This window comes from Callithrix jacchus, chromosome 22 (assembly GCF_049354715.1).
Source record: "Callithrix jacchus isolate 240 chromosome 22, calJac240_pri, whole genome shotgun sequence".
NCBI classification, from domain to species: domain Eukaryota; kingdom Metazoa; phylum Chordata; class Mammalia; order Primates; family Cebidae; genus Callithrix; species Callithrix jacchus.
The window spans coordinates 29,719,213-29,742,027 of record NC_133523.1 but is presented as its reverse complement, the minus strand read 5'-3'; the positions used below and the strand labels follow the sequence as shown (position 1 = coordinate 29,742,027).

The following is a 22,815-nucleotide window of genomic DNA, read 5'->3' as shown; positions in this document are numbered from 1 at the left end:
TTTTTGCTTTATAAACAGTTCCATGTGAACTGCTCTGGAGTCAGAGGCAGCATTCTCATTTGAAAATGTCTCCTGTTCCTGCTGGGTGCTGCTGCCTACGAATCTTCTCCCTAGGATGGCCTCAGGGAGGGTGTTTGTCTCCCACGGGAGGCTCTCGTCTGACCATGGGTCTCTGTGTCATTGCACCTCCCAGAAACCTGCCCTTGGCCATTGTCATTGGGATCCCCCTGGTGATGGCATGCTACATCCTCATGAACGTGTCCTACTTCACCGTGATGACTGCCACCGAGCTCCTGCAGTCCCAGGCCGTGGCTGTGGTGAGTGCCTGGATGTTGCAGCTGGAGGGGCCGTGGCTTATGGGAAGGGGTAAGGCAGGTGTCAGCACTGGAGCTGAGGTCCCTCCCAGGGAAGGAGGACAATAGTCATGGAAGAGCCTGGGAAACCAGACAAGTCAGGCCAGCCCGAGCCCCACACGAGGTCAGGCATCAGCAGAGATGGGACCGGCTGCCTGGGTGCGAAAAGCATGGAGCTGGAGGCAGGGCTGGGCTAGCCAGGGTTGCAGTTTGACAGATAAGCATGAAGCAGAGGCAGAGGTGCCAGGAGTCAGGGGAGGTCATTATATTAGGTTGGTGGAAAAGTAATTGCCATTTTTGCCATTCCTTTCAATGGCAAAGTGGCAATTACTTTTGTACCACCCTGAATACTAGTGAATCATAGGAGCTGAGTGGTGAGAGGCCCTTGGGTCAGTGAAGAGGCAGCTGGAGACCTCCTGCAGTTGCCAACAGACAACCAAGTGCTGGGGATTTGGAAGGTGCGGGAGACACAGTGTGGATAACTGCTGAGGTCACCGACCACGAGACTGGGGCTGCTCAGGTGGGAGGGAGAATTCAGCCATTTCGGTTGGAGTGCAGGTTCGGGGAAGTGAGAGGTGAAGGTACCAGGATATTGACATGACCAAGAATTATGCAGCTGGGTGTGGTGGCAAGTGCCCGTCGCCCCAGCTGCTTGGAACACTGAGGTGGGAGGATCACTTGAGCCCAGGAGGTTGAGACTGCCTTGAGACATGATCACACCACTGTACTCCAACCTGGGAAACACAGTGCAATCCTGTCTCAAAAAAAACAAAAAACATCAAATTAAAAAATAAAGATTTGGCTGGGCGCAGTGGCTCACACCTGTAATCCCAGCACTCTGGGAGGCCAAGGCAGGTGGATTACAAGGTCAGGAGTTCGAGTCCAGCCTGGCCAACATGGTGAAACCCACCTCTACTAAAAATACAAAAATTAGCCAGGCGTGGTGGTGGGTGCCTGTAATCCCAGCTACTCGGGAGGCTGAGGCAAGAGAATCGCTTGAACCTGGGAGGCAGGGGTTGCAATGAGCGGAGACCTCACTATTGCACTCCAGCCTGGGAAACAAGAACAAAACTCCATCTCAAAATAAATACATAAAATAAAATAAAGACTTATCGCAGGGAGTAGTGGATAAGATTTCTCGGGCCGGGCGCGGTGGCTCAAGCCTGTAATCCCAACATTTTGGGAGGCCGAGGCGGGTGGATCACGAGGTCAAGAGATCGAGACCATCCTGGTCAACATGGTGAAACCCCAACTCTACTAAAAATACAAAAAACTAGCTGGGCATGGTGGCGCGTGCCTGTAATCCCAGCTACTCAGGAGGCTGAGGCAGGAGAATTGCCTGAACCCAGGAGGCGGAGGTTGCGGTGAGCTGAGATCGCACCATTGCACTCCAGCCTGGGTAACAAGGGCAAAACTCCATCTCAAAAAAAAAAAAAAAGAGATTTCTCTTGCCATCACAAGATCTGGAGACAGGCAAGTGGTGTTCTCCCCTCTCCTCTGCAGTGGAGGAGTTGGAGGCTATGCCCCGACCTGAGGTGGGTCCCCAGGTCCCCTGGGAGGCCAGAGCCCCGAGCTGAGGTGGGTCCCTGGGTCCCCTGGGAGGCCAGAATAGCTTTTGGGGGCTGGTGGCTCTTGGAGGCCAAGAAAGACCCTCAGGACTCATCTTGCTTCTCTCACCAGACATTTGGTGACCGTGTTCTCTATCCAGCTTCTTGGGTCGTTCCACTTTTTGTGGCATTTTCAACCATCGGTGCTGCTAATGGGACCTGCTTCACAGCGGGCAGGTAGGGGACCCCCGGCTGTCACTCCCAGGGTGGGCAGGGGCAGCCAAACCAATGTCACACCCAAGGAATACACACAGCTAAAATCTTCAGGGCTCTGCCAGGCGAAACCCACGCCCAGCACAAGTAGGAGACCCAAGTCCAGGGAAGGGACGTGGCTTGAACCCACCGCAAACTGGCTGAGAAGGCATGGATGGCCCTGCACACGGGAATTGATCAAGGCTGCCTGGAACCTCAGCCTTCCCACTCCAGGGGGCCCTAGTTCCAAACATGGGGGAAAGCTCTCAACCTCAGCACCAGGGGAAGGGAAGAGACGCTGGGTAAATGAGGTGCGGGTTTACACCTGGAACTTTTTCACCTAGTGATATTTTTCATCTAGTGATACTTCCTGAACATCTTCCCATGTTAACACACACAAACTAATTTGCTGATTAGCAAATTTGCAAACAGTAACCCAGAATTGGCTAACTTTCTCTTAAAGGGCCAGATGGTAAATATTCCAGGCTCACAGGCTGCATAAACCTTTATCACAGCTTCTCAACTCTGCCTTGATACCCAAAAGTGAACAGCCATGGTCATGTTCCAATAAAACTTTATTTGCACAAACAGGTGTGGTTTGCCCATCCTCTGGACCCTCTGGTCTGGAGACTGCCACCAGTTGTGTTGTATCCCACTTTCGGATGCAGCAGAACTTAACAATCCTTCACTCACACCTGGTTGTGGGTGGTTTCCGTGAACACTGCCGCAGTGAACATCCTTGAACACGTGTCTTGGTTCAGTTGTCCAGTGTTTCAGATGGATATATTTCCTTTATGTTTTTTTTTTCTTTTTTCCCTAATCATAGACCATTCCTCAGGACTGGATGGATATCTTTCTGAGTGAAATTGACAAAGTCTGTGTATGTTAGAAAATGAAACACCATAAAATCATTCTTCTACAGCCAAATCAAAATACTTGTAGTGCTAGGCCTCCAACTTCATTCTTTGTCAAAAGCATTTTAGCTAGATCCTTTGTATTTCCTTATAAATTTTTTTAATTTTTATTTTTATTAATTAATTTCGAGGCAGGGTCTCACTCTGTTGCCCAGTCAGGAATTCAGTGGCACGATCTTGGCTCACTGTAGCCTCCACCTTCATGGCTCAAGCAGTCCTCTCTCCTCAGACTCCGGAGTAGCTGGGATTACCTGAATAGTCGAGACTACAGGCATGCGCCACCATACCCAGCTAATTTTTGTAGTTTTAGTTGAGATGGGGTTTCACCATGTTGCCCAGGCTGGTTTTGAACTCCTGGCTCAAGTGATCCTCCTGCCTCAGCCTCCCAAAGTCCTAGAATTACAGGCATGAGCCATCATGCCTGGTCTTATTTTTAATTGGCAAATAATAATTGCTTATATGGGCAGGAGAATTGCTTGAGGCCAGGAGCACAAGTCTAATCTGGGCCACATGGTGAGACTCCATCTCTACAAAAAGAAATTTAAAAATTAGCTGGGTGTGGTGGCCCATGCCTGTAGTCTCGGCTATTCAGGAGGCTGAGATGGGAGGATCGTGTAAACCCAGGAGGTTCCAGGCTGCAATGAGTCATGATCACACCACTATACTCCAGCCTGGGTGACAGAGCAAAACCCTGTCTCTAAAAAATAATAGCAATAATTGCATATATGTATGTGGTACAGCGTGATGTTTCCATACATGTAAACATTGTGGAATGAGCAAATCAAGCTAATCAACATATGCATCACCTCACATACTTATCCTTTCTTTGTGGTGAGTACATTGGAAATCCACTAGCCATTCTGAAATGTACACCATTGTTAACGATAGTCACGTTGCTGTGCGATGGATCACCAGAGCTTACTCCTCCCATCAAACAGAAACTCTGCAGCCTTTGGCCAACATTTCCCCTTTTGCCATCTCAGGCCCCGCTTCCTTCAGCCTCTGATAACCAATGTTCTACTCCCTATTGCTATGTTTGAAATTTTAGATTTCGCGTATGTCATAGATGATTACAAGTATCTGGGCTCATGGCACAGAGATAAGAATTTACCAAGACAGTTGTTGGTCAAGAAAGGAAGATTGGCCAGGCGCAGTGGCTCACGCCTATAATCCCAGCATTTTGGGAGGCCGAGGCGGGTGAATCACCCGAGGTCGGGGGTTCGACGCCAGCCTGACAGACAGGGAGAAAACTCGTCTACTAAAAATACAAAATTAGCCGAGCGTGGTGGCACATGCCTGTAATCCCAGCTACCTGGGAGGCTGAGACAGGAGAATCACTGGAACCTGGGAGGCAGAGGTTGCAGTGAACCAAGATCGCGCCACTGCAATCCAGCCTGGGCAACAAGAGCAAAACTCCGTCTCAAAAGATAAGAAAGGAAAAGAAAAAAAGGCAAAATTTTTTTTTTTTTGAGGCGGAGTTTCGCTCTTATTACCCAGACTGGAGTGCAATGGCGTGATCTTGGCTCACCGCAACCTCCGCCTCCTGGGTTCAGGCAATTCTCCTGCCTCAGCCTCCTGAGTAGCTGGGATTACAGGCACGCGCCACCATGCCCAGCTAATTTTTTGAATTTTAGTAGAGACGGGTTTCACCATGTTGACCAGGATGGTCTCGATCTTTTGACCTCACGATCCACCCGCCTCGGCCTCCCAAAGTTCTGGGATTACAGGCTTGAGCCACCGTGCCCGGCCAAAAAAGGCAAATTTATTAGAGAAAGGAAAATACATTGTAAGGGTGCAGTGGGTGGGCAGGTAAGTGAGAGAGGAGCTGACTGCAAAGAGACAAAGGCTTGCTGGGATTTTATAGGCTGGTGCTTGTGCTGTGTGCTGGAGAGGGGTACGTGAAGTACTGATAATGCAAAGGTTGCACTGAGCTAACTGGCATTTTTCCATTAGCTGAGAGTCTGGCAATCACTGGGCACGGGAAGACTGTGTCCTGGACCAGGAAGAAAGGCAGGCTTGTAGCTTATCTGCTTCATCTCTTTTTGCTTTTCCTTGGTCCCACCAGCCTGACTCATTTTCCCTAATTACAGCTCCATAACATTTAAGGGAATACCATGGGATATTTGTCTGTCTTTGTCTGGCTTATTTCACTTAGCATCATGTTCTCTCGAGTCATCCCTGTTGTCAAAATATGACAGAATTCCACACTGTTTAGAGGCGGAATCGTATTCCATTGTATATATAAGATTTTTATTCATTCACCTGTTGACAGACACTGAGGTTGTGTCTGTGTCTCAGCTATGGTGAATAATGGAATGAACATGGAGTGCAGACACGTGACGTGGATTTCTTTATACTTTAAGTTTGGGGGCACATGTGCAGAATGTGCAGGTGTGTTACATAGGTACACATGTGCCATGGTGGTTTGCTGCATCCATCACCCCATCATCTATATTTCTCCTAATGTTATCCCTCCCCTCTCCCCCAACCCCCACTATCCCTCCCCTAACACCCCACCCCTCAATGGGCCCTGGTGTGTAATGTTCCTTCCCTGTGTCCATATGTTCTCATTGTTCTACACCCAGTTATGAGTGAGAACATGTGGTGTTTGGTTTTCTGTTCTTGTGTCAGTTTGCTGAGAATGATGGTTTCCAGCTTCATCCATGTCCCTGCAAAGGACATGAACTCACCCTTTTTTATGGCTGCATAGTATTCCATGGTATATATGTGCCACATTTTCTTTATCCAGTGTATCATTGATGGGCATTTGGGTTGGTTCCAAGTCTTTGCTATTGTGAACAGTGCTGCAATGAACAAACATCTGCATGTGTCTTTATAATAGAACAATTTATAATCCTTTGGATATATACCCAGTAATGGGATTGCTGGGTCAAATGGAATTTCTATTTCTAGATACTTGAGGAATCATCACACTGTCTTCTACAATGGTTGAACTAATTTACACTCCCACCAACAGTGTAAAAGTGTTCCTATTTCTCCACATCCTCTCCAGCATCTGTTGTTTCCTGATTTTTTAATGATCACCATTCTAACGGGCATGAGATAGTATCTCAATGTGGTTTTGATTTGCGTTTCTCTAATGACCAGTGAGGATGAGCTTTTTTTTATGTTTGTTGGCTAAACGGCTTTTTTTTTTAAGATGGGGTTTCACCATGATGGTCAGGCTGGTCTTGAACTCCTGACCTCAGGTGATCCACCCACCTCGGCCTCCCATAGTGCTAGGGAGGATTACAGGCGTGAGCCACTGCGCCCGGCATAAATGTCTTCTTTCGAGGAGTGTCTGTTCATATCCTTTGCCCGCTTTTTGATGGAGTTTTTTCTTGTAAATTTGTTTAAATTCTTTGTAGACTCTGGATATTAGCCCTTTGTCATATGGGTACATTGCAAACATTTTTCCCATTCCGTTGTTTGCCGGTTCACTCTAATGATTGTTTCTTTTGCTGTGCAGAAGCTCTGGAGTTTAATTAGATCCCATTGGTCTATTTTTGCTTCTGTTGCCAATGTTTTTGGTGTTCTAGTCATGTAGTCCTTGCCTATGCCTATGTCCTGACTGGTATTGCCTAGGTTTTCTTCTGGGGTTTTTATGGTGTTAGGTCTTATGTTTTAAAATCCATCTGATGTTTATTTTTGTATAAGGTGTAAGGAAGGGATCCAGTTTCAGCTTTCTGCACATGGCTAGCCAGTTTTCCCAACACCATTTATTAAATAGGGAATCCTTTCCCCGTTGCTTGTTTGTGTCAGGTTTGTCAAAGATCAGATGGTTGTAGATGTGTGGCGTCTCTGAGGCCTCTGTTCTGGTTCATTGGTCTATATGTCTGTTTTGGTACCAGTCCCATACTTTTTTTTTTTTTTTTTGAGACAGAGTCTCACTCTGTCACCAGGCTGGAGTGCAGTGGCACAGTCTCGGCTCACTGAAACCTCTGCCTCCCGGGTTCAAGCAATTCTCCTGCCTCAGCCTCCCGAGTAGCTGTGACTACAGGTGCGTGCCACCATGCCAAGCTAGATTTGTATTTTTAGTAGAGACAGGGTTTCACCATGTTGACCAGGATGGTCTCGATCTATTGACCTCGTGATCTGCCCGCCTTGGCCTCCCAAAGTGCTGGGATTACAGGCTTGAGCCACCACGCCCGGCTCCACGCTGCTTTGACTACTGTAGCCTTGTAGTATATTTTGAAGTTAGGTAGCTTGATGCCTCCAGCTTTTTGTTTGTTTGTTTGTTTTGCTTAGGATTGTCTTGGCTATGCAGGCTCCTTTTTAGTTCCATATAAAGTTTAAAGTAGTTTTTTCCAATTCTGTGAAGAAAGTCAGTGGTAGCTTGAATCTGTAAATTACTTTGGTCAGTATGGCCATTTTCATGATATTGATTCTTCCTAACCATGAACATGGAATGTTTCTCCATCTGTTTGTGTCCTCTCTTATTTCCTTGAGCAGTAGTTTGTAGTTCTCCTTGAAGAGGTCCTTCATATCCCTTGTTAGTTGTATTCCTAGGTGTTTTATTCTCTTTGTAGCAATTGTGAATGGGAGTTCATTTATGATTTGGCTCTCTGTTATTTCATTGAGTTGATCTTTATTTCATTGAGTTAATCTTCAATCTCTGATATTCTTTCTTCCGCCTGATTGATTTGGCTATTGAAACTTGTATATGCTGCATGAAGTTCTTGTGCTGTGTTTCTCAGCTCCATCAAGTCGTTTATGTTCTTCTCTACACTGATTATTCTAGTTAGCATTTCATCTAACCTTTTATCAAGGTTCTTAGCTGTCTTGCATTGGGTTAGAACATGCTCCTTTAGCTCGAAGAAATTCGTTATTAGTCACCTTCTGAAGCCTGCTTCTGTCAATTCGTCAAACTCATTCTCCATCCAGTTTTGTTCCCTTGCTGATGAGGAATTGTGATCCCTTGGAGGAGAAGAGGTGTTCTGGTTTTTGGAGATTTCAGCCTTTTTGCACTGGTTTCTTCCCATCTTCATGGATTCATCTACCTCTGGTCTTTGAAGTTGGTGACTTTTGGATGTGGTCTCTAAGTGGATGTCCTTTCTGCTGATGTTCAATCTATTTCTTTCTGTTTGCTAGTTTTCCTTCTAACAGTCAGGTCCCTCTGCTGTAAGTCTGCTGGAGTTTGCTGGAGGTCCACTCCAGACTCTGCTTGTCTAGGAATCACCCACAGGGGCTGTAGAACAGCAAAGATTGCTGCCTCTTCCTTCCTCTGGTAGCTTCATCCCAAAAGGGTACCTGCCAGATGTCAGCCAGAGCTCTCCTGTCTGAGGTGTCTCCCAGTCAGGATACACGGGGTCAGGGAGCCACTTGAGGAGGCAGCCTATCCCTTATCAGAGCTCGAGTGCTGTTCTGGGAGATCCGTTGCTCCCTTCAGAGCTCAGTTCAAAATGCAGAGATCACTCACCTTCTGTGTTGCTCTCGCTGGGAACCGTGGACTGGAGCTGTTCCTATTCGGCCATCTTGGTGGAGATCCTCTGACATGTAGATTTCAATTCATTCAAATATATACCCAAGGCTGGGTGCAGTGGCTCACACCTGTAATCCCAGCACTTTGGGAGGCCGAGGTGGGCAGATCACTTGAGGTCAGGAGTTCAAGGCCAACCTGGCCAACATGGTGAAACCCTATCTCTACTAAAAATACAAAAATTAGTGGGGCATGATGGCAGATGCCTGTAATCCTAGCTACTCATGAGGCTGAGGCAGGAGAATCACTTGAACCTGGGAGGCAGAGGTTGCAGCAAGCTGAGATCACACCAGTGCACTCCAGCAGTGACACAATCATGGCTCACTGCAGCCTCAGACTCCTATGCATAAGCGATCCTCCCACTGCCTCTCAAGTATCTGGGACTACAGGCATGTGCCACCATGCATGGCTAATACTAAGTTGTTTTGTAGATGTGAGGTCTTACAATGTTGCTCAAACTCCCACCTCAAGCAGTCCTCTCACTTCAACCTCCCAAAGTGTTGGGATTACAGGCATGAGCTACAGTGGCTGGCCTGATATCAATTTATTTTATTATTTTATATTTTATCTTATTTATCCTTCTGAGACAGAGTCTTGCTCTGTCAATTAGGCTAGAGTACAGTGGCACAATCTTGGCTCACTGCAACTTCCACCTCCAGGTTAAAGTGATTCTCCTGCCTCAGCCTCCTAAGTAGCTGGGATTACAGGTCCCCACCACCACACCTGACTAATTTTTGTATTTTTAGTAGAGACAGGGTTTCACCATGTTGGCCAGGCTGGTCTCAAACTCCTGACCTCAAGTGATCCACCTGCTTCGGCCTCCCAGAGTGCTGGATTACAGGTATGAGCCACTGTGCCTGGCTCACATTTTTAATTATGGTAACTTTTTCAAGAAATTCTGATTAGCCAGAGGATACCAGAGGCTTAAAAGGCTGGGGAGAAGGAGAGATAGGGAGAGACTTGCTAGAGTATACAAAATTACTGCTAGACAGGAGGTATAGGTTCTAGTGTTTTACACGCTGCAGGGTGGCTGTAGCTCACATTCATATTAATATATAGCTTCAGATAGCTAGAGGAGGATATTGCACGTCCCCAACACAAAGAAATGGTAAATTTTTAAAAAAATTTTTAGTTATTGTAGAGATGGGATCTCACTGTGTTGCCTAGGCTGGTCTCCAACTCCTGGGCTCAAGTGATCCTCCTGCCTCGGCCTCCCAAGGTGCTGGGATTACAGCTGTGAGCCACTGCACTTGTTCCTCACTCACTCTGCCAAAACCCACTCCTCTCCCGCGGGCTCCTTAGTAGACTGTGGAGCACACGTCCTCGGTGGCACTGGACGGATGGCCTGCACTCCAGTCAGCAGACTCCCATGTCATTATTTTCCAGACTCATTTACGTGGCGGGCCGGGAGGGCCACATGCTCAAAGTGCTTTCTTACATCAGCGTCAAGCGCCTCACTCCAGCCCCTGCCATCATCTTTTACGTGAGTACGAATCCTGCTAACAGCCCATCTTCAAGGCGGGGGCCCTCCATTGGAAGCCCAGTGGCCTCCAAATGACCCAGATGGGCTTATTCCTTGCCATCAAACGATATAGAAAGAATCCCAAGACGAGTCAAACAGTGTACCCGATAACTGCTCCTTTGTCTGAATTTATCCATGGAAGGCATGGTTTGTGCCCTCAATGCTTCTGTGTGCATTTGACTGTGCCTCGACCCTGGTAACAAACTCTATATAAAAACCCACTAGCTTACAGGGAAGCGGGGTAAGACATTTTACCAGGCGGTTACTGACAACCGCCTCTCGTTATGGTCTGATGATTGAGAAGTCACTAGATCCTTGTGCAATAAATCCCCTTTGACATCTTGTCTTTTTTTGAGACAGAGTCTTGCTCTGTCAACCGGGCTGGAGTGCAATAATATGATCTCGGCTCACTGCAACTTCTGCCTCCCGGCTTCAAGCGATTCTCCTGCCTTGGTCTCCCGAACAGCTGGGATTAAAGGCACATGCCACCATGCTTGGTTGGTTTTTGTATTTTTAATAGAGATGGGATTTTCTCATGTTGGCCAGGCTGGTCTCGAACTCCTGACCTCAGGTGATCCACCCACCTCAGCCTTCTGAAGCGCTGGGATTACAGGTATGAGCCACTGTGCCTGGCCACCCCTTTGACATCCTCTGATGGGAGCTGCTCCGTGGTGCATGGTCCTTGTTTGGTGCAATTGCCTGGGCACTGAGCAACCGTCCACATTCCCAGCCTCAGGGGTGGTCTATACCCCTCCCCCAGAGGAGAACCATTGCGCTCTATCACTCTGAAGACAGGAAAACACAGCTGGGAGATGCCAGGCCAGGGCCACGCAACTAACATAGACCACGAGTAGACCTGAGCTTCCAGTCCAGGGCCGTGGCCCACACTGAAAACCCTCTGTGAGGAAAATTCGCAAGTATGAAGCTGATAGAATATTAATACATATTAGGTTACTGCAAAAGTAATTGTGGTTTTTGCCATTACAAAATAGAATTACAGGCCAGGTGTGGTGGCTCACACCTGTAATCCCAGTACTTTGGGAGGCTGAGGTGGGCGGATCAGGAGGTCAGGAGATCACGGATGGTCTCGATCTGGCCAACATGGTGAAACCCTACCTCTACTAAAAATATAAAACCTAGCTGGGCATGGTGGTGTGTGCCTGTAGTCCTAGCTACTCGGGAGGCTGAGGCAGGAGAATTGCTTGATCCCGGGAGGCAGAGGTTGCAGTGAGTGAAGATCACTCCACTGCACTCCAGCCTGGCGACGGAGCAAGACTCTGTCTCAAAAAAAAAAAAACCACAATGACTGGCCGGGCATGGTGGCTCATGCCTGTAATCCCAGCACTTTTGGGAGGCCAAGGCAGGTGGATTACCTGAGGTCTGGAGTTCGAGACCAGCCTGGTCAATATGGCGAAACCCCATCTCTACTAAAAATACAAAAATTAGCTGGGCGTGATGGCGCCTGCCTGTAATCCCAGCTACTCGGGAGGCTGAGGCAGGAGAATCGCTTGAACCCAAGAGGCAGAGATTGCAGTGAGCCAAGATGGCACCACTGTACTCTAGCCTGGTTGACAGAATGAGATTCCATCTCAAAAACAAACAAAATCCCCCCAAAAAACTGCAGTTACTTTTGCACCAACCTACTATTTTATTTTTCTGTTGATTAAAATCACAATTTCAAAGATTCAGAAATGTCGCAGGTATTTTCTGCAGGCTTCATTGGAAAGAGCTATCATAGCCAATGTCAGTTTGACCCCAACTCTCAAGGGATGCCTAGGAAGTTCCTCTCATGCTAAAATCACAAGAAAAACTGCTGCTTCGGTCTTCTGTGACATGAGAACAGTGTTTTGTGTACTAATGACCTACAATTTCGTTCTTCTTTCTATCAGGGTATCATAACAACTATTTATATCATCCCTGGTGACATAAACTCATTAGTCAATTATTTCAGCTTTGCTTCGTGGCTCTTTTATGGCTTGACGATTCTAGGACTCATTGTGATGAGATTTACGAAGAAAGACCTGGAAAGGCCTATCAAGGTAAGCTTGGATTCCCAGAAGTCACAACTGGCTTTGGGTTTTTTGTAATGAATGAGATAGAGGTAACTCTTTCAAATGCTAGGGGCATGCCTTCTAGTTCCAATCTGACTTGATTCTTTTAAAATATTTTAGAATGGAGTTTACTCTTCATAGCACAGTTTATGATCCACTTAGCTGCCTTATTATTCATTTTTTTAAGTGATCAAGAATACCTGTGGCCTGTCTCTGTAACCGCAGAGGTCCACTTCTCTCTCAACTGTGCTATTTACTTCTGATGATGACAGACATTAAGAAAAAGTTAGGTAAGCTAAGGGCTGAAGGAACTAGGACAAGAATAAAGTTACCATCTTTAGCTTTAGAGGACTTTGTTTTCAGAGATGTGTCCAGGGGTCCTTTCTGGCCTGTGTCTTGACTATGGACAAGTCATGGCACAGCCTGCCTGGAGCCGGGCAGACCCACCGCGGTCACGTCATCGCAGGCAAAATCATCATGGTAGCCTAGACTTGTAATCTGCACAAAATCCCTCCTAGAAACAGACAGAGCCTGTGGGGTAGCAAAGGAGAAACCCTTCAGCCAACATCAACGCAAATTGAGGAAATGAGGTGTCACCGCCAACTCCAGACTCCAAGTGGATGCCCACTAGCTCCAGCCCCATGTGTCCCTAGGAGGGAGGGCATGCTTGGAGTGAGGTTCTCAGTGGGAAGATCAGAGGACCCCCAGGGGAGGTGGTGGAGCAGGGCTGCAGTGACTTAAGCCCTTGAGGACCCCAGAAACTCCCCACAAAAACTCCTTTCCAGAAGGACAGAGGGGCCACTGAAGACAACAGCAAGAGAAACAACTGCTGGAGAGAGAAAGGACACGGCACTTGGCAAGAACGTCAGGGTCAAGGAGCTGGAAGGGGCTGCACAGAGAGAACATGTCCCACTGGCACTTCAGAACATCATGTTAGAGAAGAAAATCACTTAAGAAATAAAGAGTGTGCAAGAAGGAGAAGAAGGAACACAGCCTGAGTGTGGTGATTCATACCTGTAGTCCCAGCACTTTGGGAGGCCAAGGAGGAAGATCAGCCCCAGGAGTTCAAGACCAGCCTGGGCAACAGCAAGACCCTGTCTCTACAAAAAGTACCTGGGCATGGTGGTGCATGCCTGTAGTCCCAGCTCTGTGGGAGGCTGCGGTGGAAGAACTGCTTCAGCCCAGGAGGTCAAGGCTGCAGTGAGCTGAGATCGTGCCATTGCACTCCAGCCTGGGCAAGAGAGGGATCCTGTCTCAAAAAAAGAAAAGAAAGAACATTAGAGCAAAGAAACCTGCTAGAAAACAGAGGCTCAAAGGAAGGAAACCAAAAAAAATATCAGACTGAAAAAAGCTAAACTTTTGGGTCCAAGAAGAAATATTAATAGGAATAGGACATAAAAGTATATTAATTCTGGCTGGGCGCAGTATCTGTAATCCCAGCACTTAGAAGGAACTAATCAACAGAAAAAAAACTTAAGGCAGGCAGATTACTTGAGGTCAGGAGTTTGAGACTAGCCTGGCCAATCTGGTGAAATCCTCTCTCTACTAAAAATACCAAGATTAGCTGGGCATGGTGGTACATGCCTATAATCCCAGCTACTCAGGAGGCTGAGGCAGGAGAATTGTTTGAGCCCAGGAGGCGGAGTTTGCAGTGAGCTGAGATCACGCCACTGCACTCCAGCCTTGGGGACAGAGCAAGACTCCATCTTAGGGTGGGAGCGGGGCAGGGAGAAGGAAAAATGCAATGACACAGATGAAAACAAAACAAATCCAGCAAACTGAACTCTGCCTCTGGCTATCAGGTGGGCAGAAATCCAACAGTCTAACCACAGTGAGGCCATGAAAGGGTGGTCGCTCACACACTGTTAGTGGAATACGAATGGCACAGCCACCACAGAGGGAGATTTGGCAACATCTAGCAGGCATGAGCCCTCCTGTTTTGAGAAAATCTATCCCAAAATCAAACTGTCAGAAATACGAAATATATACAAGGTCATTGACAACAGCATTCATTGTAACAGCAAGATGTCCAACACAACCCAAATGTCAACTAACAGAGGACTGGTTGGATAAACTGTGTCACGTCTAAAACAGTGACACACAGCAGTAAAAAACGGATAATTAACAACTTCATATATTACTGTGACATACTAGCTGGAATATATTCAAGGAAAAAGGGTGCAAAATTGTTATTTGCTATCTTTTATGTGAGAGTAGGGGAAAATGAACATGTGTGTGTTTCTTCACATATGTATTCATTCAAAAAGAAAGAACGGGAGAATAAAGCAAAATCAAGTTAAAAATTATATTGGAAAACAAAATTAAAAAGGAAAAGGTGAATCTCAAAAATGGAAAACAAATGGAGGTAAACCTTACTCTATAACAAGTAGGTAATATAACCACACAGTGAAAAGAATGATCAGAATTAATATTACAGGTTTTTTGTTTGTTTTGGAGACAGGGTTTCGCTCTGTTGCCCAGGCTGAAGTGCAGTGGCTCGGTCTCGGCTCACTGAAAGCCTTGACCCTTTGGACTCGAGTAATCCCTCTGCCTCCGGTCCTGGAGCAGCTAGGACTACAGGTGCACGCCACCGTATACAGCTAATTTTTGCATTTCTGGGTGTGTGTGGAGATGGGATCTCACCATGTTGCCCAGTCTGGCCAGAAACTCCTGGGCTCAAGTGATCCTCCTGCATTGGCCTCCCAAAGTGCTGGCATTGCAGGCGCGAGCCACTGCACCCAGCCTCCAAATGGTCTTTAAATGCCATTTCCTGCTAAAAGGAAACAAAGCTCTCTGGAGAGGTGGATGAAAACCCAGGTCTGGCGGCACTTCCTGTCACCCGGAAAACAAAGAGGCTTTTGAAGAGCACTAGTGTTCCACCCACAGGGCCCAGGCCAGCGTGAACGACTCCTGCTGCCTGGCACAGGACCTTCTGAACAACGTGAACATTGACTACCGTGGACTGAAACTCACCACGTACAGAAAAACCCATGGGTTTGAGTTGCCTTTGGAGGTCTCAGGGGCTCAACTTGTCATTCTGAAAACACACAGAATAGAGCATTTATGCTGCCTTTCCCGTACAAACTGCAATTCAGAATAACCAGAAAGTTGGAGTGCTTCATATAGCATTTCAGAGAATTAAGGAAGGAATGACAAATTAGAAAAATCACCATTTTGCAACCCCTGATGAAATAATGAAGTAAGGCAATGATCATCAGTGCATACTAAAGCCATTAAGCAGTTTATCTTTTCTGAGACGGAGTTTTGCTCTCATGGCCCAGGCTGGAGTGCAATGGCGCAATCTGGGCTCACTGCAGCCTCCGCCTTCCAGGGTCAATCGATTCTCCTGCCTCAGCCACCCGAGTAGCTGGGATTACAGGCATGTGCTACCATGTCCAGCTAATTTTTTTTGTATTTTTAATAGAGATGGGGTTTCACAATGTTGTCCAGGCTGGTCTCAAACTCCTGACCTCAGGTGATCCACCCACCTCGGCCTCCCAAAGTGCTGGGATTACAGGTGTGAGCCACCGTGCCTCAACAGTTGATCTTTAGTTTCAGTCTAAAACCATGAAAAATTGATGGAGAAATGTAGAACAGTGGGGTTAAACGGCTCCTCCAGCCCTGAGCCTGCTGTCAACCACAGCAGTTCAAAGGTGGGACAGTTAAACATCACATACCTCATGGTGTGTCACGGAAGGAAGGGCACTGCTCCAATGGGGAAGCATTTTTGCCCCTAAATCTCACAGTTTGCAGGAAATACGGGAGATGGAGGAGCAAGTTAAATGGCACCAGGAGGCGGCAACCAGGGAAAGCTCCCACTGAACACCGCACAGGGGAGTCATCCAATCTCGCCACAAACTGGCAACAAGAGAAAAAAGCAGAGGGGGTGGGAAGCATGATAAGAACAGAAAGTCCTCATCAGGTAGAGGTGCATACTGATTTTGTACAGGTAGAATCACAAGATGTCTGATATTTTCCTTATATTTTTGGGAAAAGAAAGGTGGTAGACAAAAATGAACTTAAAAAAAAAAGCGATTTTAAAGTTTTTAAAGACAGAGTCTCACTCTGTCAACCAGGCTGGAGTGCAGTGGTGTGATTTCAGCTCACTGCAACCTCTGCCTCCCAGGTTCAAGCGATTCTCCTGCCTCAGCCTCCTGAGTGGCTGGGATTGCAGGTGAGCACCACCACACCTGGCTAATTTTTGTGTTTTTGGTAGAGACAGCTTCACCATGTTGGCCAGGCTGGTCTTAGAGTCCTGACTTCAAGTGATCTGCCTGTCTTGGCCTCCCAAAGTGCTGAGATTACAGGTGTGAGCCACTACGCCCGGCCCCAAAATTGTTTAAAGAAAATTTTTAAAAGGTGGAGTAGATGAAATAAGCTTGGCAAAATTACATTAAAATTATTGAAATTATAGGAGGGGTGCATGGCGTTCATCATGCTCTCTTTATATCAGTTTTTTAAGTGAAAATTTTCAAAAGAAAATGAGTGCCCACAGCCACAGCATGCCCTGTGTTTTGCCTCCAGGTGCCCATAGTCATCCCCGTCTTGGTGACGCTCATCTCCGTGTTTTTGGTTCTGGCTCCAATCATCAGCAAGCCCGAGTGGGAGTACCTCTACTGTGTGCTGTTTATATTGAGTGGCCTTCTATTTTACTTCCTGTTTGTCTACTACAAGTTTGGATGGGCTCAGAAAATCTCAAGTAAGTACCAACAGAAGGGCTGCTTGGCTTCTGTGAGGGGCAGGCAGACATGGCGTCCTCACCTGTCCTGCCTCCAAGACCTCTGTCACAGTGTCTCACCTATAATAAGTAGGGAGGGAAAGCAGCATTTTCTGGTTTTTCTTGGGTGGGGGGAGCGGGAAACAGTCTTGCCCTTTGCCCAGGCTCAGGTGCCAGTGGCGTGGTCATAGCTCACTGCAGCCTTGAACTCCCAAGCTCAAGCTATCCTCTCACCTGGGCCTCCCAGGTAGCTGGGACCACAGGCACGCACTACCGAGCCTGGCTATTTCTTTTATTTTTTGTAGAGACGGGATCTTGCTAGGTTGCCCAGACTGGTTTCAAACTCCTGGGCTTAAATGATCCTCCCACCTTGGCTTTCCAAAGTGCTGGGACTGCCACCAGCCTGAGCCACTGCAACTTTTTTTTTGAGAGACACTCTCACTCTGTTGCCCAGGCTAGAATGCAGTAGCACAGTCTCAGCTCACTGCAACCTCTGCCTCCCAGGTTCAAGGGATTCTCCTGCCTCAGCCTCCCAAGTAGCTGGGATTACAGGTGCCTGCTCCCATGCCGGGCTGATTTTTGTATTAGTAGAGATGAGGTTTTGCCATGTTGGCCAGGCTGGTCTCGAACTCCTGACCTCAAGTGATCTGCCCGCCTTGGCCTCCCAAAGTGCTGGGATTATGTGAACCACTTCGCCTGGCCCATTTTGCTTTTTTTGTTTTGAGATGGAAGTTTGCTCTCATTGCCCAGGCTGGAGTCCAGAGGTGCAGTCTCAGCTCACTGCAATCTCTGCCTCCTGGGTTCAAGTGATTCTCCTGCCTCAGCCTCCTAAGTAGCTGTGATTATAGGCACCTGCCACCACACTCAGCTAACTTTTTTTTTTGTATTTTTAGTAGAGTCGAGTTTCATCATGTTGGCCAAGCTGGTCTCGAACTCCTGACCTCAGGTTGATGCACCCACCTGAGCCTCCCAAAGTGCAGGGATTACAGACATGAGCCACCACACCTGGTCCCATTTTCTCTTTAATTGCAAAAGACACACAACATAAATGTTGCTATCTTAACCACTTTTTAGTGCAAGGTTCGGTAGTGTTAGGCATATTCCCACTATCATGCGCCTCATTCTCCTTTGCCTGATATGCAGACGTCATCTGAGAGGACTGGCAGCATCACAAAGACACTCAAAGTCATGGACTTGCCCTGGGGAACTGGGCCGTGGTCCAAGCCTTCTAATGCCAAAGGCACGGGGCTCATTGTTTAGGAGTCCTGACCCTCATCAGTTCTAGGACAATTGTTTAAAAGTTTGGCTACAGTGGCCACTTTTGCTTCTGAAAAGAAAGCACTTGTGTCAAAGTACATCAAGAGAAACTGAATTACACCTTTAAAAAAAGTCTGTATATATTCAGTTTTTATCCAAAATGTGCAAATTCAACTGCAGAAAACGCCATTTATAAAAGCCTTTAAGACTTCTGGGCACCCTCACGGGGCTGTGAGCTGATCCGTTTCCTGGTCTCCCTGTTCCTCTCCCAGGAGCTCCTTGAGGACAGGAATTGGGCTGTGTACAATTCTGGCTGTGGCAGCCGGAAACAGCCACTTAAGACTGATTATGTGAATGTGATCAAGAGCCTGGCCAACATGGTGAAACCCTGTCTCTACTAAAAATACAAAAAATTAGCTGGGCGTGGTGGTGGGCATCTATAATCCCAGCTAGTCGGGAGGCTGAGGCAGGAGAATCACTTAAACCCGGGAGGTGGAGGTTGCAGTGAGCAGAGATCCCGGAAGGCAGATGTTGCAGTGAGCCGAGATTGAGCCACTGCACTCCAGCCCGGCCAACAGTGCGAGACTGCATCTCAAAAAAAAAAAAAAAAAAAAAAGCCTGCCTCTTTCTCCTCTTCAGCTTGTCAGAACTGGAAAGTGTAAGCAGTCACCCCTCCAGATACTCCTAGGAGGTTTTTTTTCTATTCCTGCAATTTTGGGAGAATACACAAGCCAGGAAAGCGTGAAACCCAACCAGAAGGCAGGAAAGCTGCCAGGGCCTCTGGACCCCGCTCACAGGGGCGTTCTAGTGCCTTTCTTCAGGCTGGGCGCATGCCAGATCCTCTCCCCACCTCCGTGATCTCCTCTGTGAACCCCAGGACCGTTGCTTACCTGACAGTGGTGCTGTAACCAAGGGAGAGAATTGATTTCATGCTGATTAACAAAGTGGAAACAAAAGCAAGATATGGTTATGTTATTCCACCAGGAATTTTCCTTTCTTGAAATAGCTCCCTACAAACCCCACCTCTTTTTAAAAATACATTTATGTATGTATGTATGTATATATGTATGTATGAGATAGGGTCTTGCTATGTTGCCCAGGCTGGTCTTGAACTCCTGAGCTCAGATGATCCTCCTGCTTCAGCCTCAGAAAGTGCTGGGATTACAGGGGTGAGCCCATGCACTAGGCCTACCCCCACCTCCTTACTCTGATCCAAACCCTCAGCTGAGGAGGAGGGGTTGCAGGCACACTTCTATAGAAAGAAAATCTATTCTTATAAAGAAAACAGCCATTTCCCCCCTGCCGCTGAACTTGGATTTGATTATACTGACAGAATCTACCCAGGATATCTTAATGGTACAAAATATGTCTTATTTCTCAGCTCTAGAATATTTAACCAAGCAATCTGTATTTTAAACAAAATGCAGTCTTAGTGACTTCAGACTAAATAGCCAACTCTTGGTCTGTGGTGGGAAATGTATACACATAATCGAGTCATTTAATTTTTTCCTAGAGTGTAAGTAAGTAAGTTTGGTGGCAATAAAATTCCTAATTCTTTAAGAAGAAGTAACTTAACTCCAAAGCACCAGTATGGCAATGAAGGATGGTTCTGGTTAGCTCTAAACACCGGCCATCCCCTAAGTGCAGGGTCTAGGTGACACATCACCAAAGACTGAGAACATCACCACCCTCATCCACAACCCCAGTGAAGCTTTTGAATTTCAGTCTTCTAATTGCACTCATTTTGACTCTTATTATTTCAGAGCCAATTACCATGCACCTTCAGATGCTAATGGAAGTGGTCCCACCAGAGGAAGAACCTGAGTAACAAGCTCCATCTCCTGTAGCTAAGTCAAAGCTGAATTTTCTTAAGCAAAATTTGCGGTTATTTCTTCTTGATTTTTTTCTTATGAATAAAATGTACTCAGATGTTTATAATATTGTTACTTTTAGATATTCTTAGTTCCCTGGGTGGGGTTTCCAGAGGGGAGCAGTGGCAAGTGTTTGCTATGGGTGAGATGTCACCTAACAGAAGGCAGAAGCTTAGGGAAGGGCCGCATAAAAGCCACCATTACAGTGGCAACTGTTTAACAAAGGGCACATCACACTTACTTAAAGGAAGGGTGTTCTTTTTTTTGAGATGGAGTTTCGCTGTTGTTACCCAGACTGGAGTGCAATGGTGCCATCTCTGCTCACCACAACCTCCGCCTTCTGGGTTCAAGCAATTCTCCTGCCTCAACCTCCTGAGTACCTGAGACTACAGGCCCGTGCCACCATGCCCAGCTAATTTTTGTATTTTTAGTAGAGACAGGGTTTCACCTTGTTGACCAGGATGGTCTCGATCTCTTGAGCTCATGATTCACCCGCCTCGGCCTCCCAAAGTCCTGGGATTATAGGCGTGAGCCACCGCGCCCGGCCTGGAAGGGTGTTCTTTAAACTCAATGTCAATAAAATGGATGACATTTTTGCTTTGATACAGATTTTAAAAAATAGTAAATGACTGGCCAGGCGCAGTGGCTTACGCCTGTAATCTCAGCACTTTGGGAGGCCAAGGCAGATGGATCACTTGAGTCCAGGAGTTCAAGACCAGCCTGGGCAACATGGCAAAATCACGTCTCTACAGAAAACCACACAGAAATTAGCCAGGCATGGTGGTGCATGCCTGTAGTCGCGGCTACTCAAGAGGCTGAGGTGAAAGGATCACCGGAGCCTGGGAAGTCTAGGGTATAGTGTGCCATTATCATGCCACTGCACTCCAGCCTGCATGACAGTGAGACCCCAACTCAAAAAGTAAATAAATACATAAAAATATTGAAGTACGGAGATCGATCCAAGATGGCCGACCACTAACAGCTCAGGATTGTAGCTCCCAGTGAAAACTCAGAGAACAAGATGACGCCACACTTTTAGACGAATTTTCGTCACTCACCGATCAGCCGATTCCCAGTGGAGGAGCCCCACGGGTCACCAGCGCGACTCTTGTGGCCGCCGCAGCGGTTTTGCCGGCGTCTCGGCACAGCAGCTCTTCATGCAGAGCCAACGGGACTGCTTCCCCTACTGACCGGAGTTTGGAGCTCCGGGAATTCAGAGCCGCTTGTTGCGGACTCAAGAGGGAAGCCAGACCAGAGATTCCCGGGCAGAAGAGCACCATCAGTCTTATCGCTGCTATTTAGGCTGCCACAGTGGGTTGCTCGGATCCCAGCACTGGGAATCAGTAAGTCGGAGGTCGACTCAGAAACCTAATTGGAAAGGCGGGTCATCTACAATGAAGGGAAAAAAACAGCCTAAGAAGGCCGAGTATACTCAAAATCAGAACCCATCAGCAACGGAACAAGCCCTGATGGAAAAGGATTCATCAGCAACCGAACAATCCCTGATGGAAAAGGACTCATCAGTAACGGAACAAGCCCTGATGGAAAAGGACTGTGTTCCATTATCTGAAGTAGGCTTTAAAAGGTGGATGATAAGAAACTTCTGGGAGTTAAAGGAACTTGTTCTAACCCAATGTAAAGAAACTAAGAACTTGGAAAAAAGGTTAGATGAAATGTTGAAAAGAATAGACAATATAGAGAGGAATACAAATGAACTTATGGAGTTGAAAAATACAACACGAGAACTTAGTGAAATATGTACAAGCTTAAACAGCCGAATGGATCAAGCAGAAGAAAGGGTATCAGAGTTCGAAAACCAACTTAATGAAACAAAACGACAAGACAAGAATAGAGAAAAAAGGATAAAAAGGAATGAGCAAAGTCTCCAAGCAATATGGGACTATGTGAAAAGACCTAATATACGCTTAATTGGTGTACCTGAATGTGACGGAGAGAATGAATTCAAGCTGGAAAATACTCTCCAGGACATTATCCAGGAAAATTTTCCTAATTTAGCAAAGCAGGACACTAGTCAACCCCAGGCAATACAGAGAACACCACAAAGATATTCCTCAAGAAGACCAACCCCAAGGCACATAATCGTTAGATTCACCAAGATCAAAACGAAGGAGAAAATATTAAGGGCAGCCAGAGAGAAAGATCAAGTTACCTATAAAGGTAAGCCTATCAGGCTTACAGCAGATCTCTCAACGGAAACCCTACAAGCTAGAAGAGATTGGGGGCCAATATTCAATATACTTAATCAACAGAACTTTCAGCCCAGAATTTCATATCCTGCCAATTTAAGCTTTACATTTGAAGGAAAAATAAAATCTTTTAGGAACAAGCAAGTACTCAGAGATTTTATTACCACCAGGCCTGCTTTACAAGAACTTCTAAAAGAAGCATTATACACAGAAAGGAACAACCAGTATGACCCTTTCTAAAAATACACCAAAAAGTAAAGAGTATTAACATAAAGAAGAATTTTTATCAACGAAAGGACAAAATAGCCAGTTAATATCAAACGGCAGCAACCCTAAATTTAAATCGACCAAATCTCCCAATCAAAAGATACAGACAAAATCTAATGGTATATCCAAAGATATACATAGACTCAAAATAAAGGGTTGGAAAAAAACAAAAAAACGTACCAACCAAATGGAGAGCAAAAATAAATAAATAAAAAGCAGGAGTTGCAATTTTCACATTTGACAAAATAGAATTCAAAGCTACAAGGATACAAGGGTAAAAGGATTAATGTAATAATAAGAGATCTTAACACCCAGATACATAAGACCCATAATGAGATTTCGATTCAACGAGACAGAAAATTGATAACGATATCTGGG

At 46.5% G+C, this 22,815-nt stretch overlaps 1 protein-coding gene across 2 annotated transcripts in view; it reads left to right on the top strand.

Moving 5' to 3' along the window:
• The window catches only part of SLC7A9 (solute carrier family 7 member 9), a 29,172-nt gene extending 9,145 nt beyond the window's left edge, over positions 1-20,027 (top strand). For both annotated transcript variants that reach the window (XM_008987688.5, XM_078362115.1), the window contains 6 exons: positions 194-317; positions 2,034-2,137; positions 9,932-10,028; positions 11,957-12,106; positions 16,643-16,817; positions 19,856-20,027. In XM_008987688.5, coding sequence (XP_008985936.1) covers positions 194-317; positions 2,034-2,137; positions 9,932-10,028; positions 11,957-12,106; positions 16,643-16,817; positions 19,856-19,920 — 715 coding nt within the window. In that variant the 3' untranslated portion in view covers positions 19,921-20,027. The remainder of the gene's footprint in view (positions 1-193; positions 318-2,033; positions 2,138-9,931; positions 10,029-11,956; positions 12,107-16,642; positions 16,818-19,855) is intronic.
• The last annotated feature ends 2,788 nt before the right edge of the window (positions 20,028-22,815 follow it).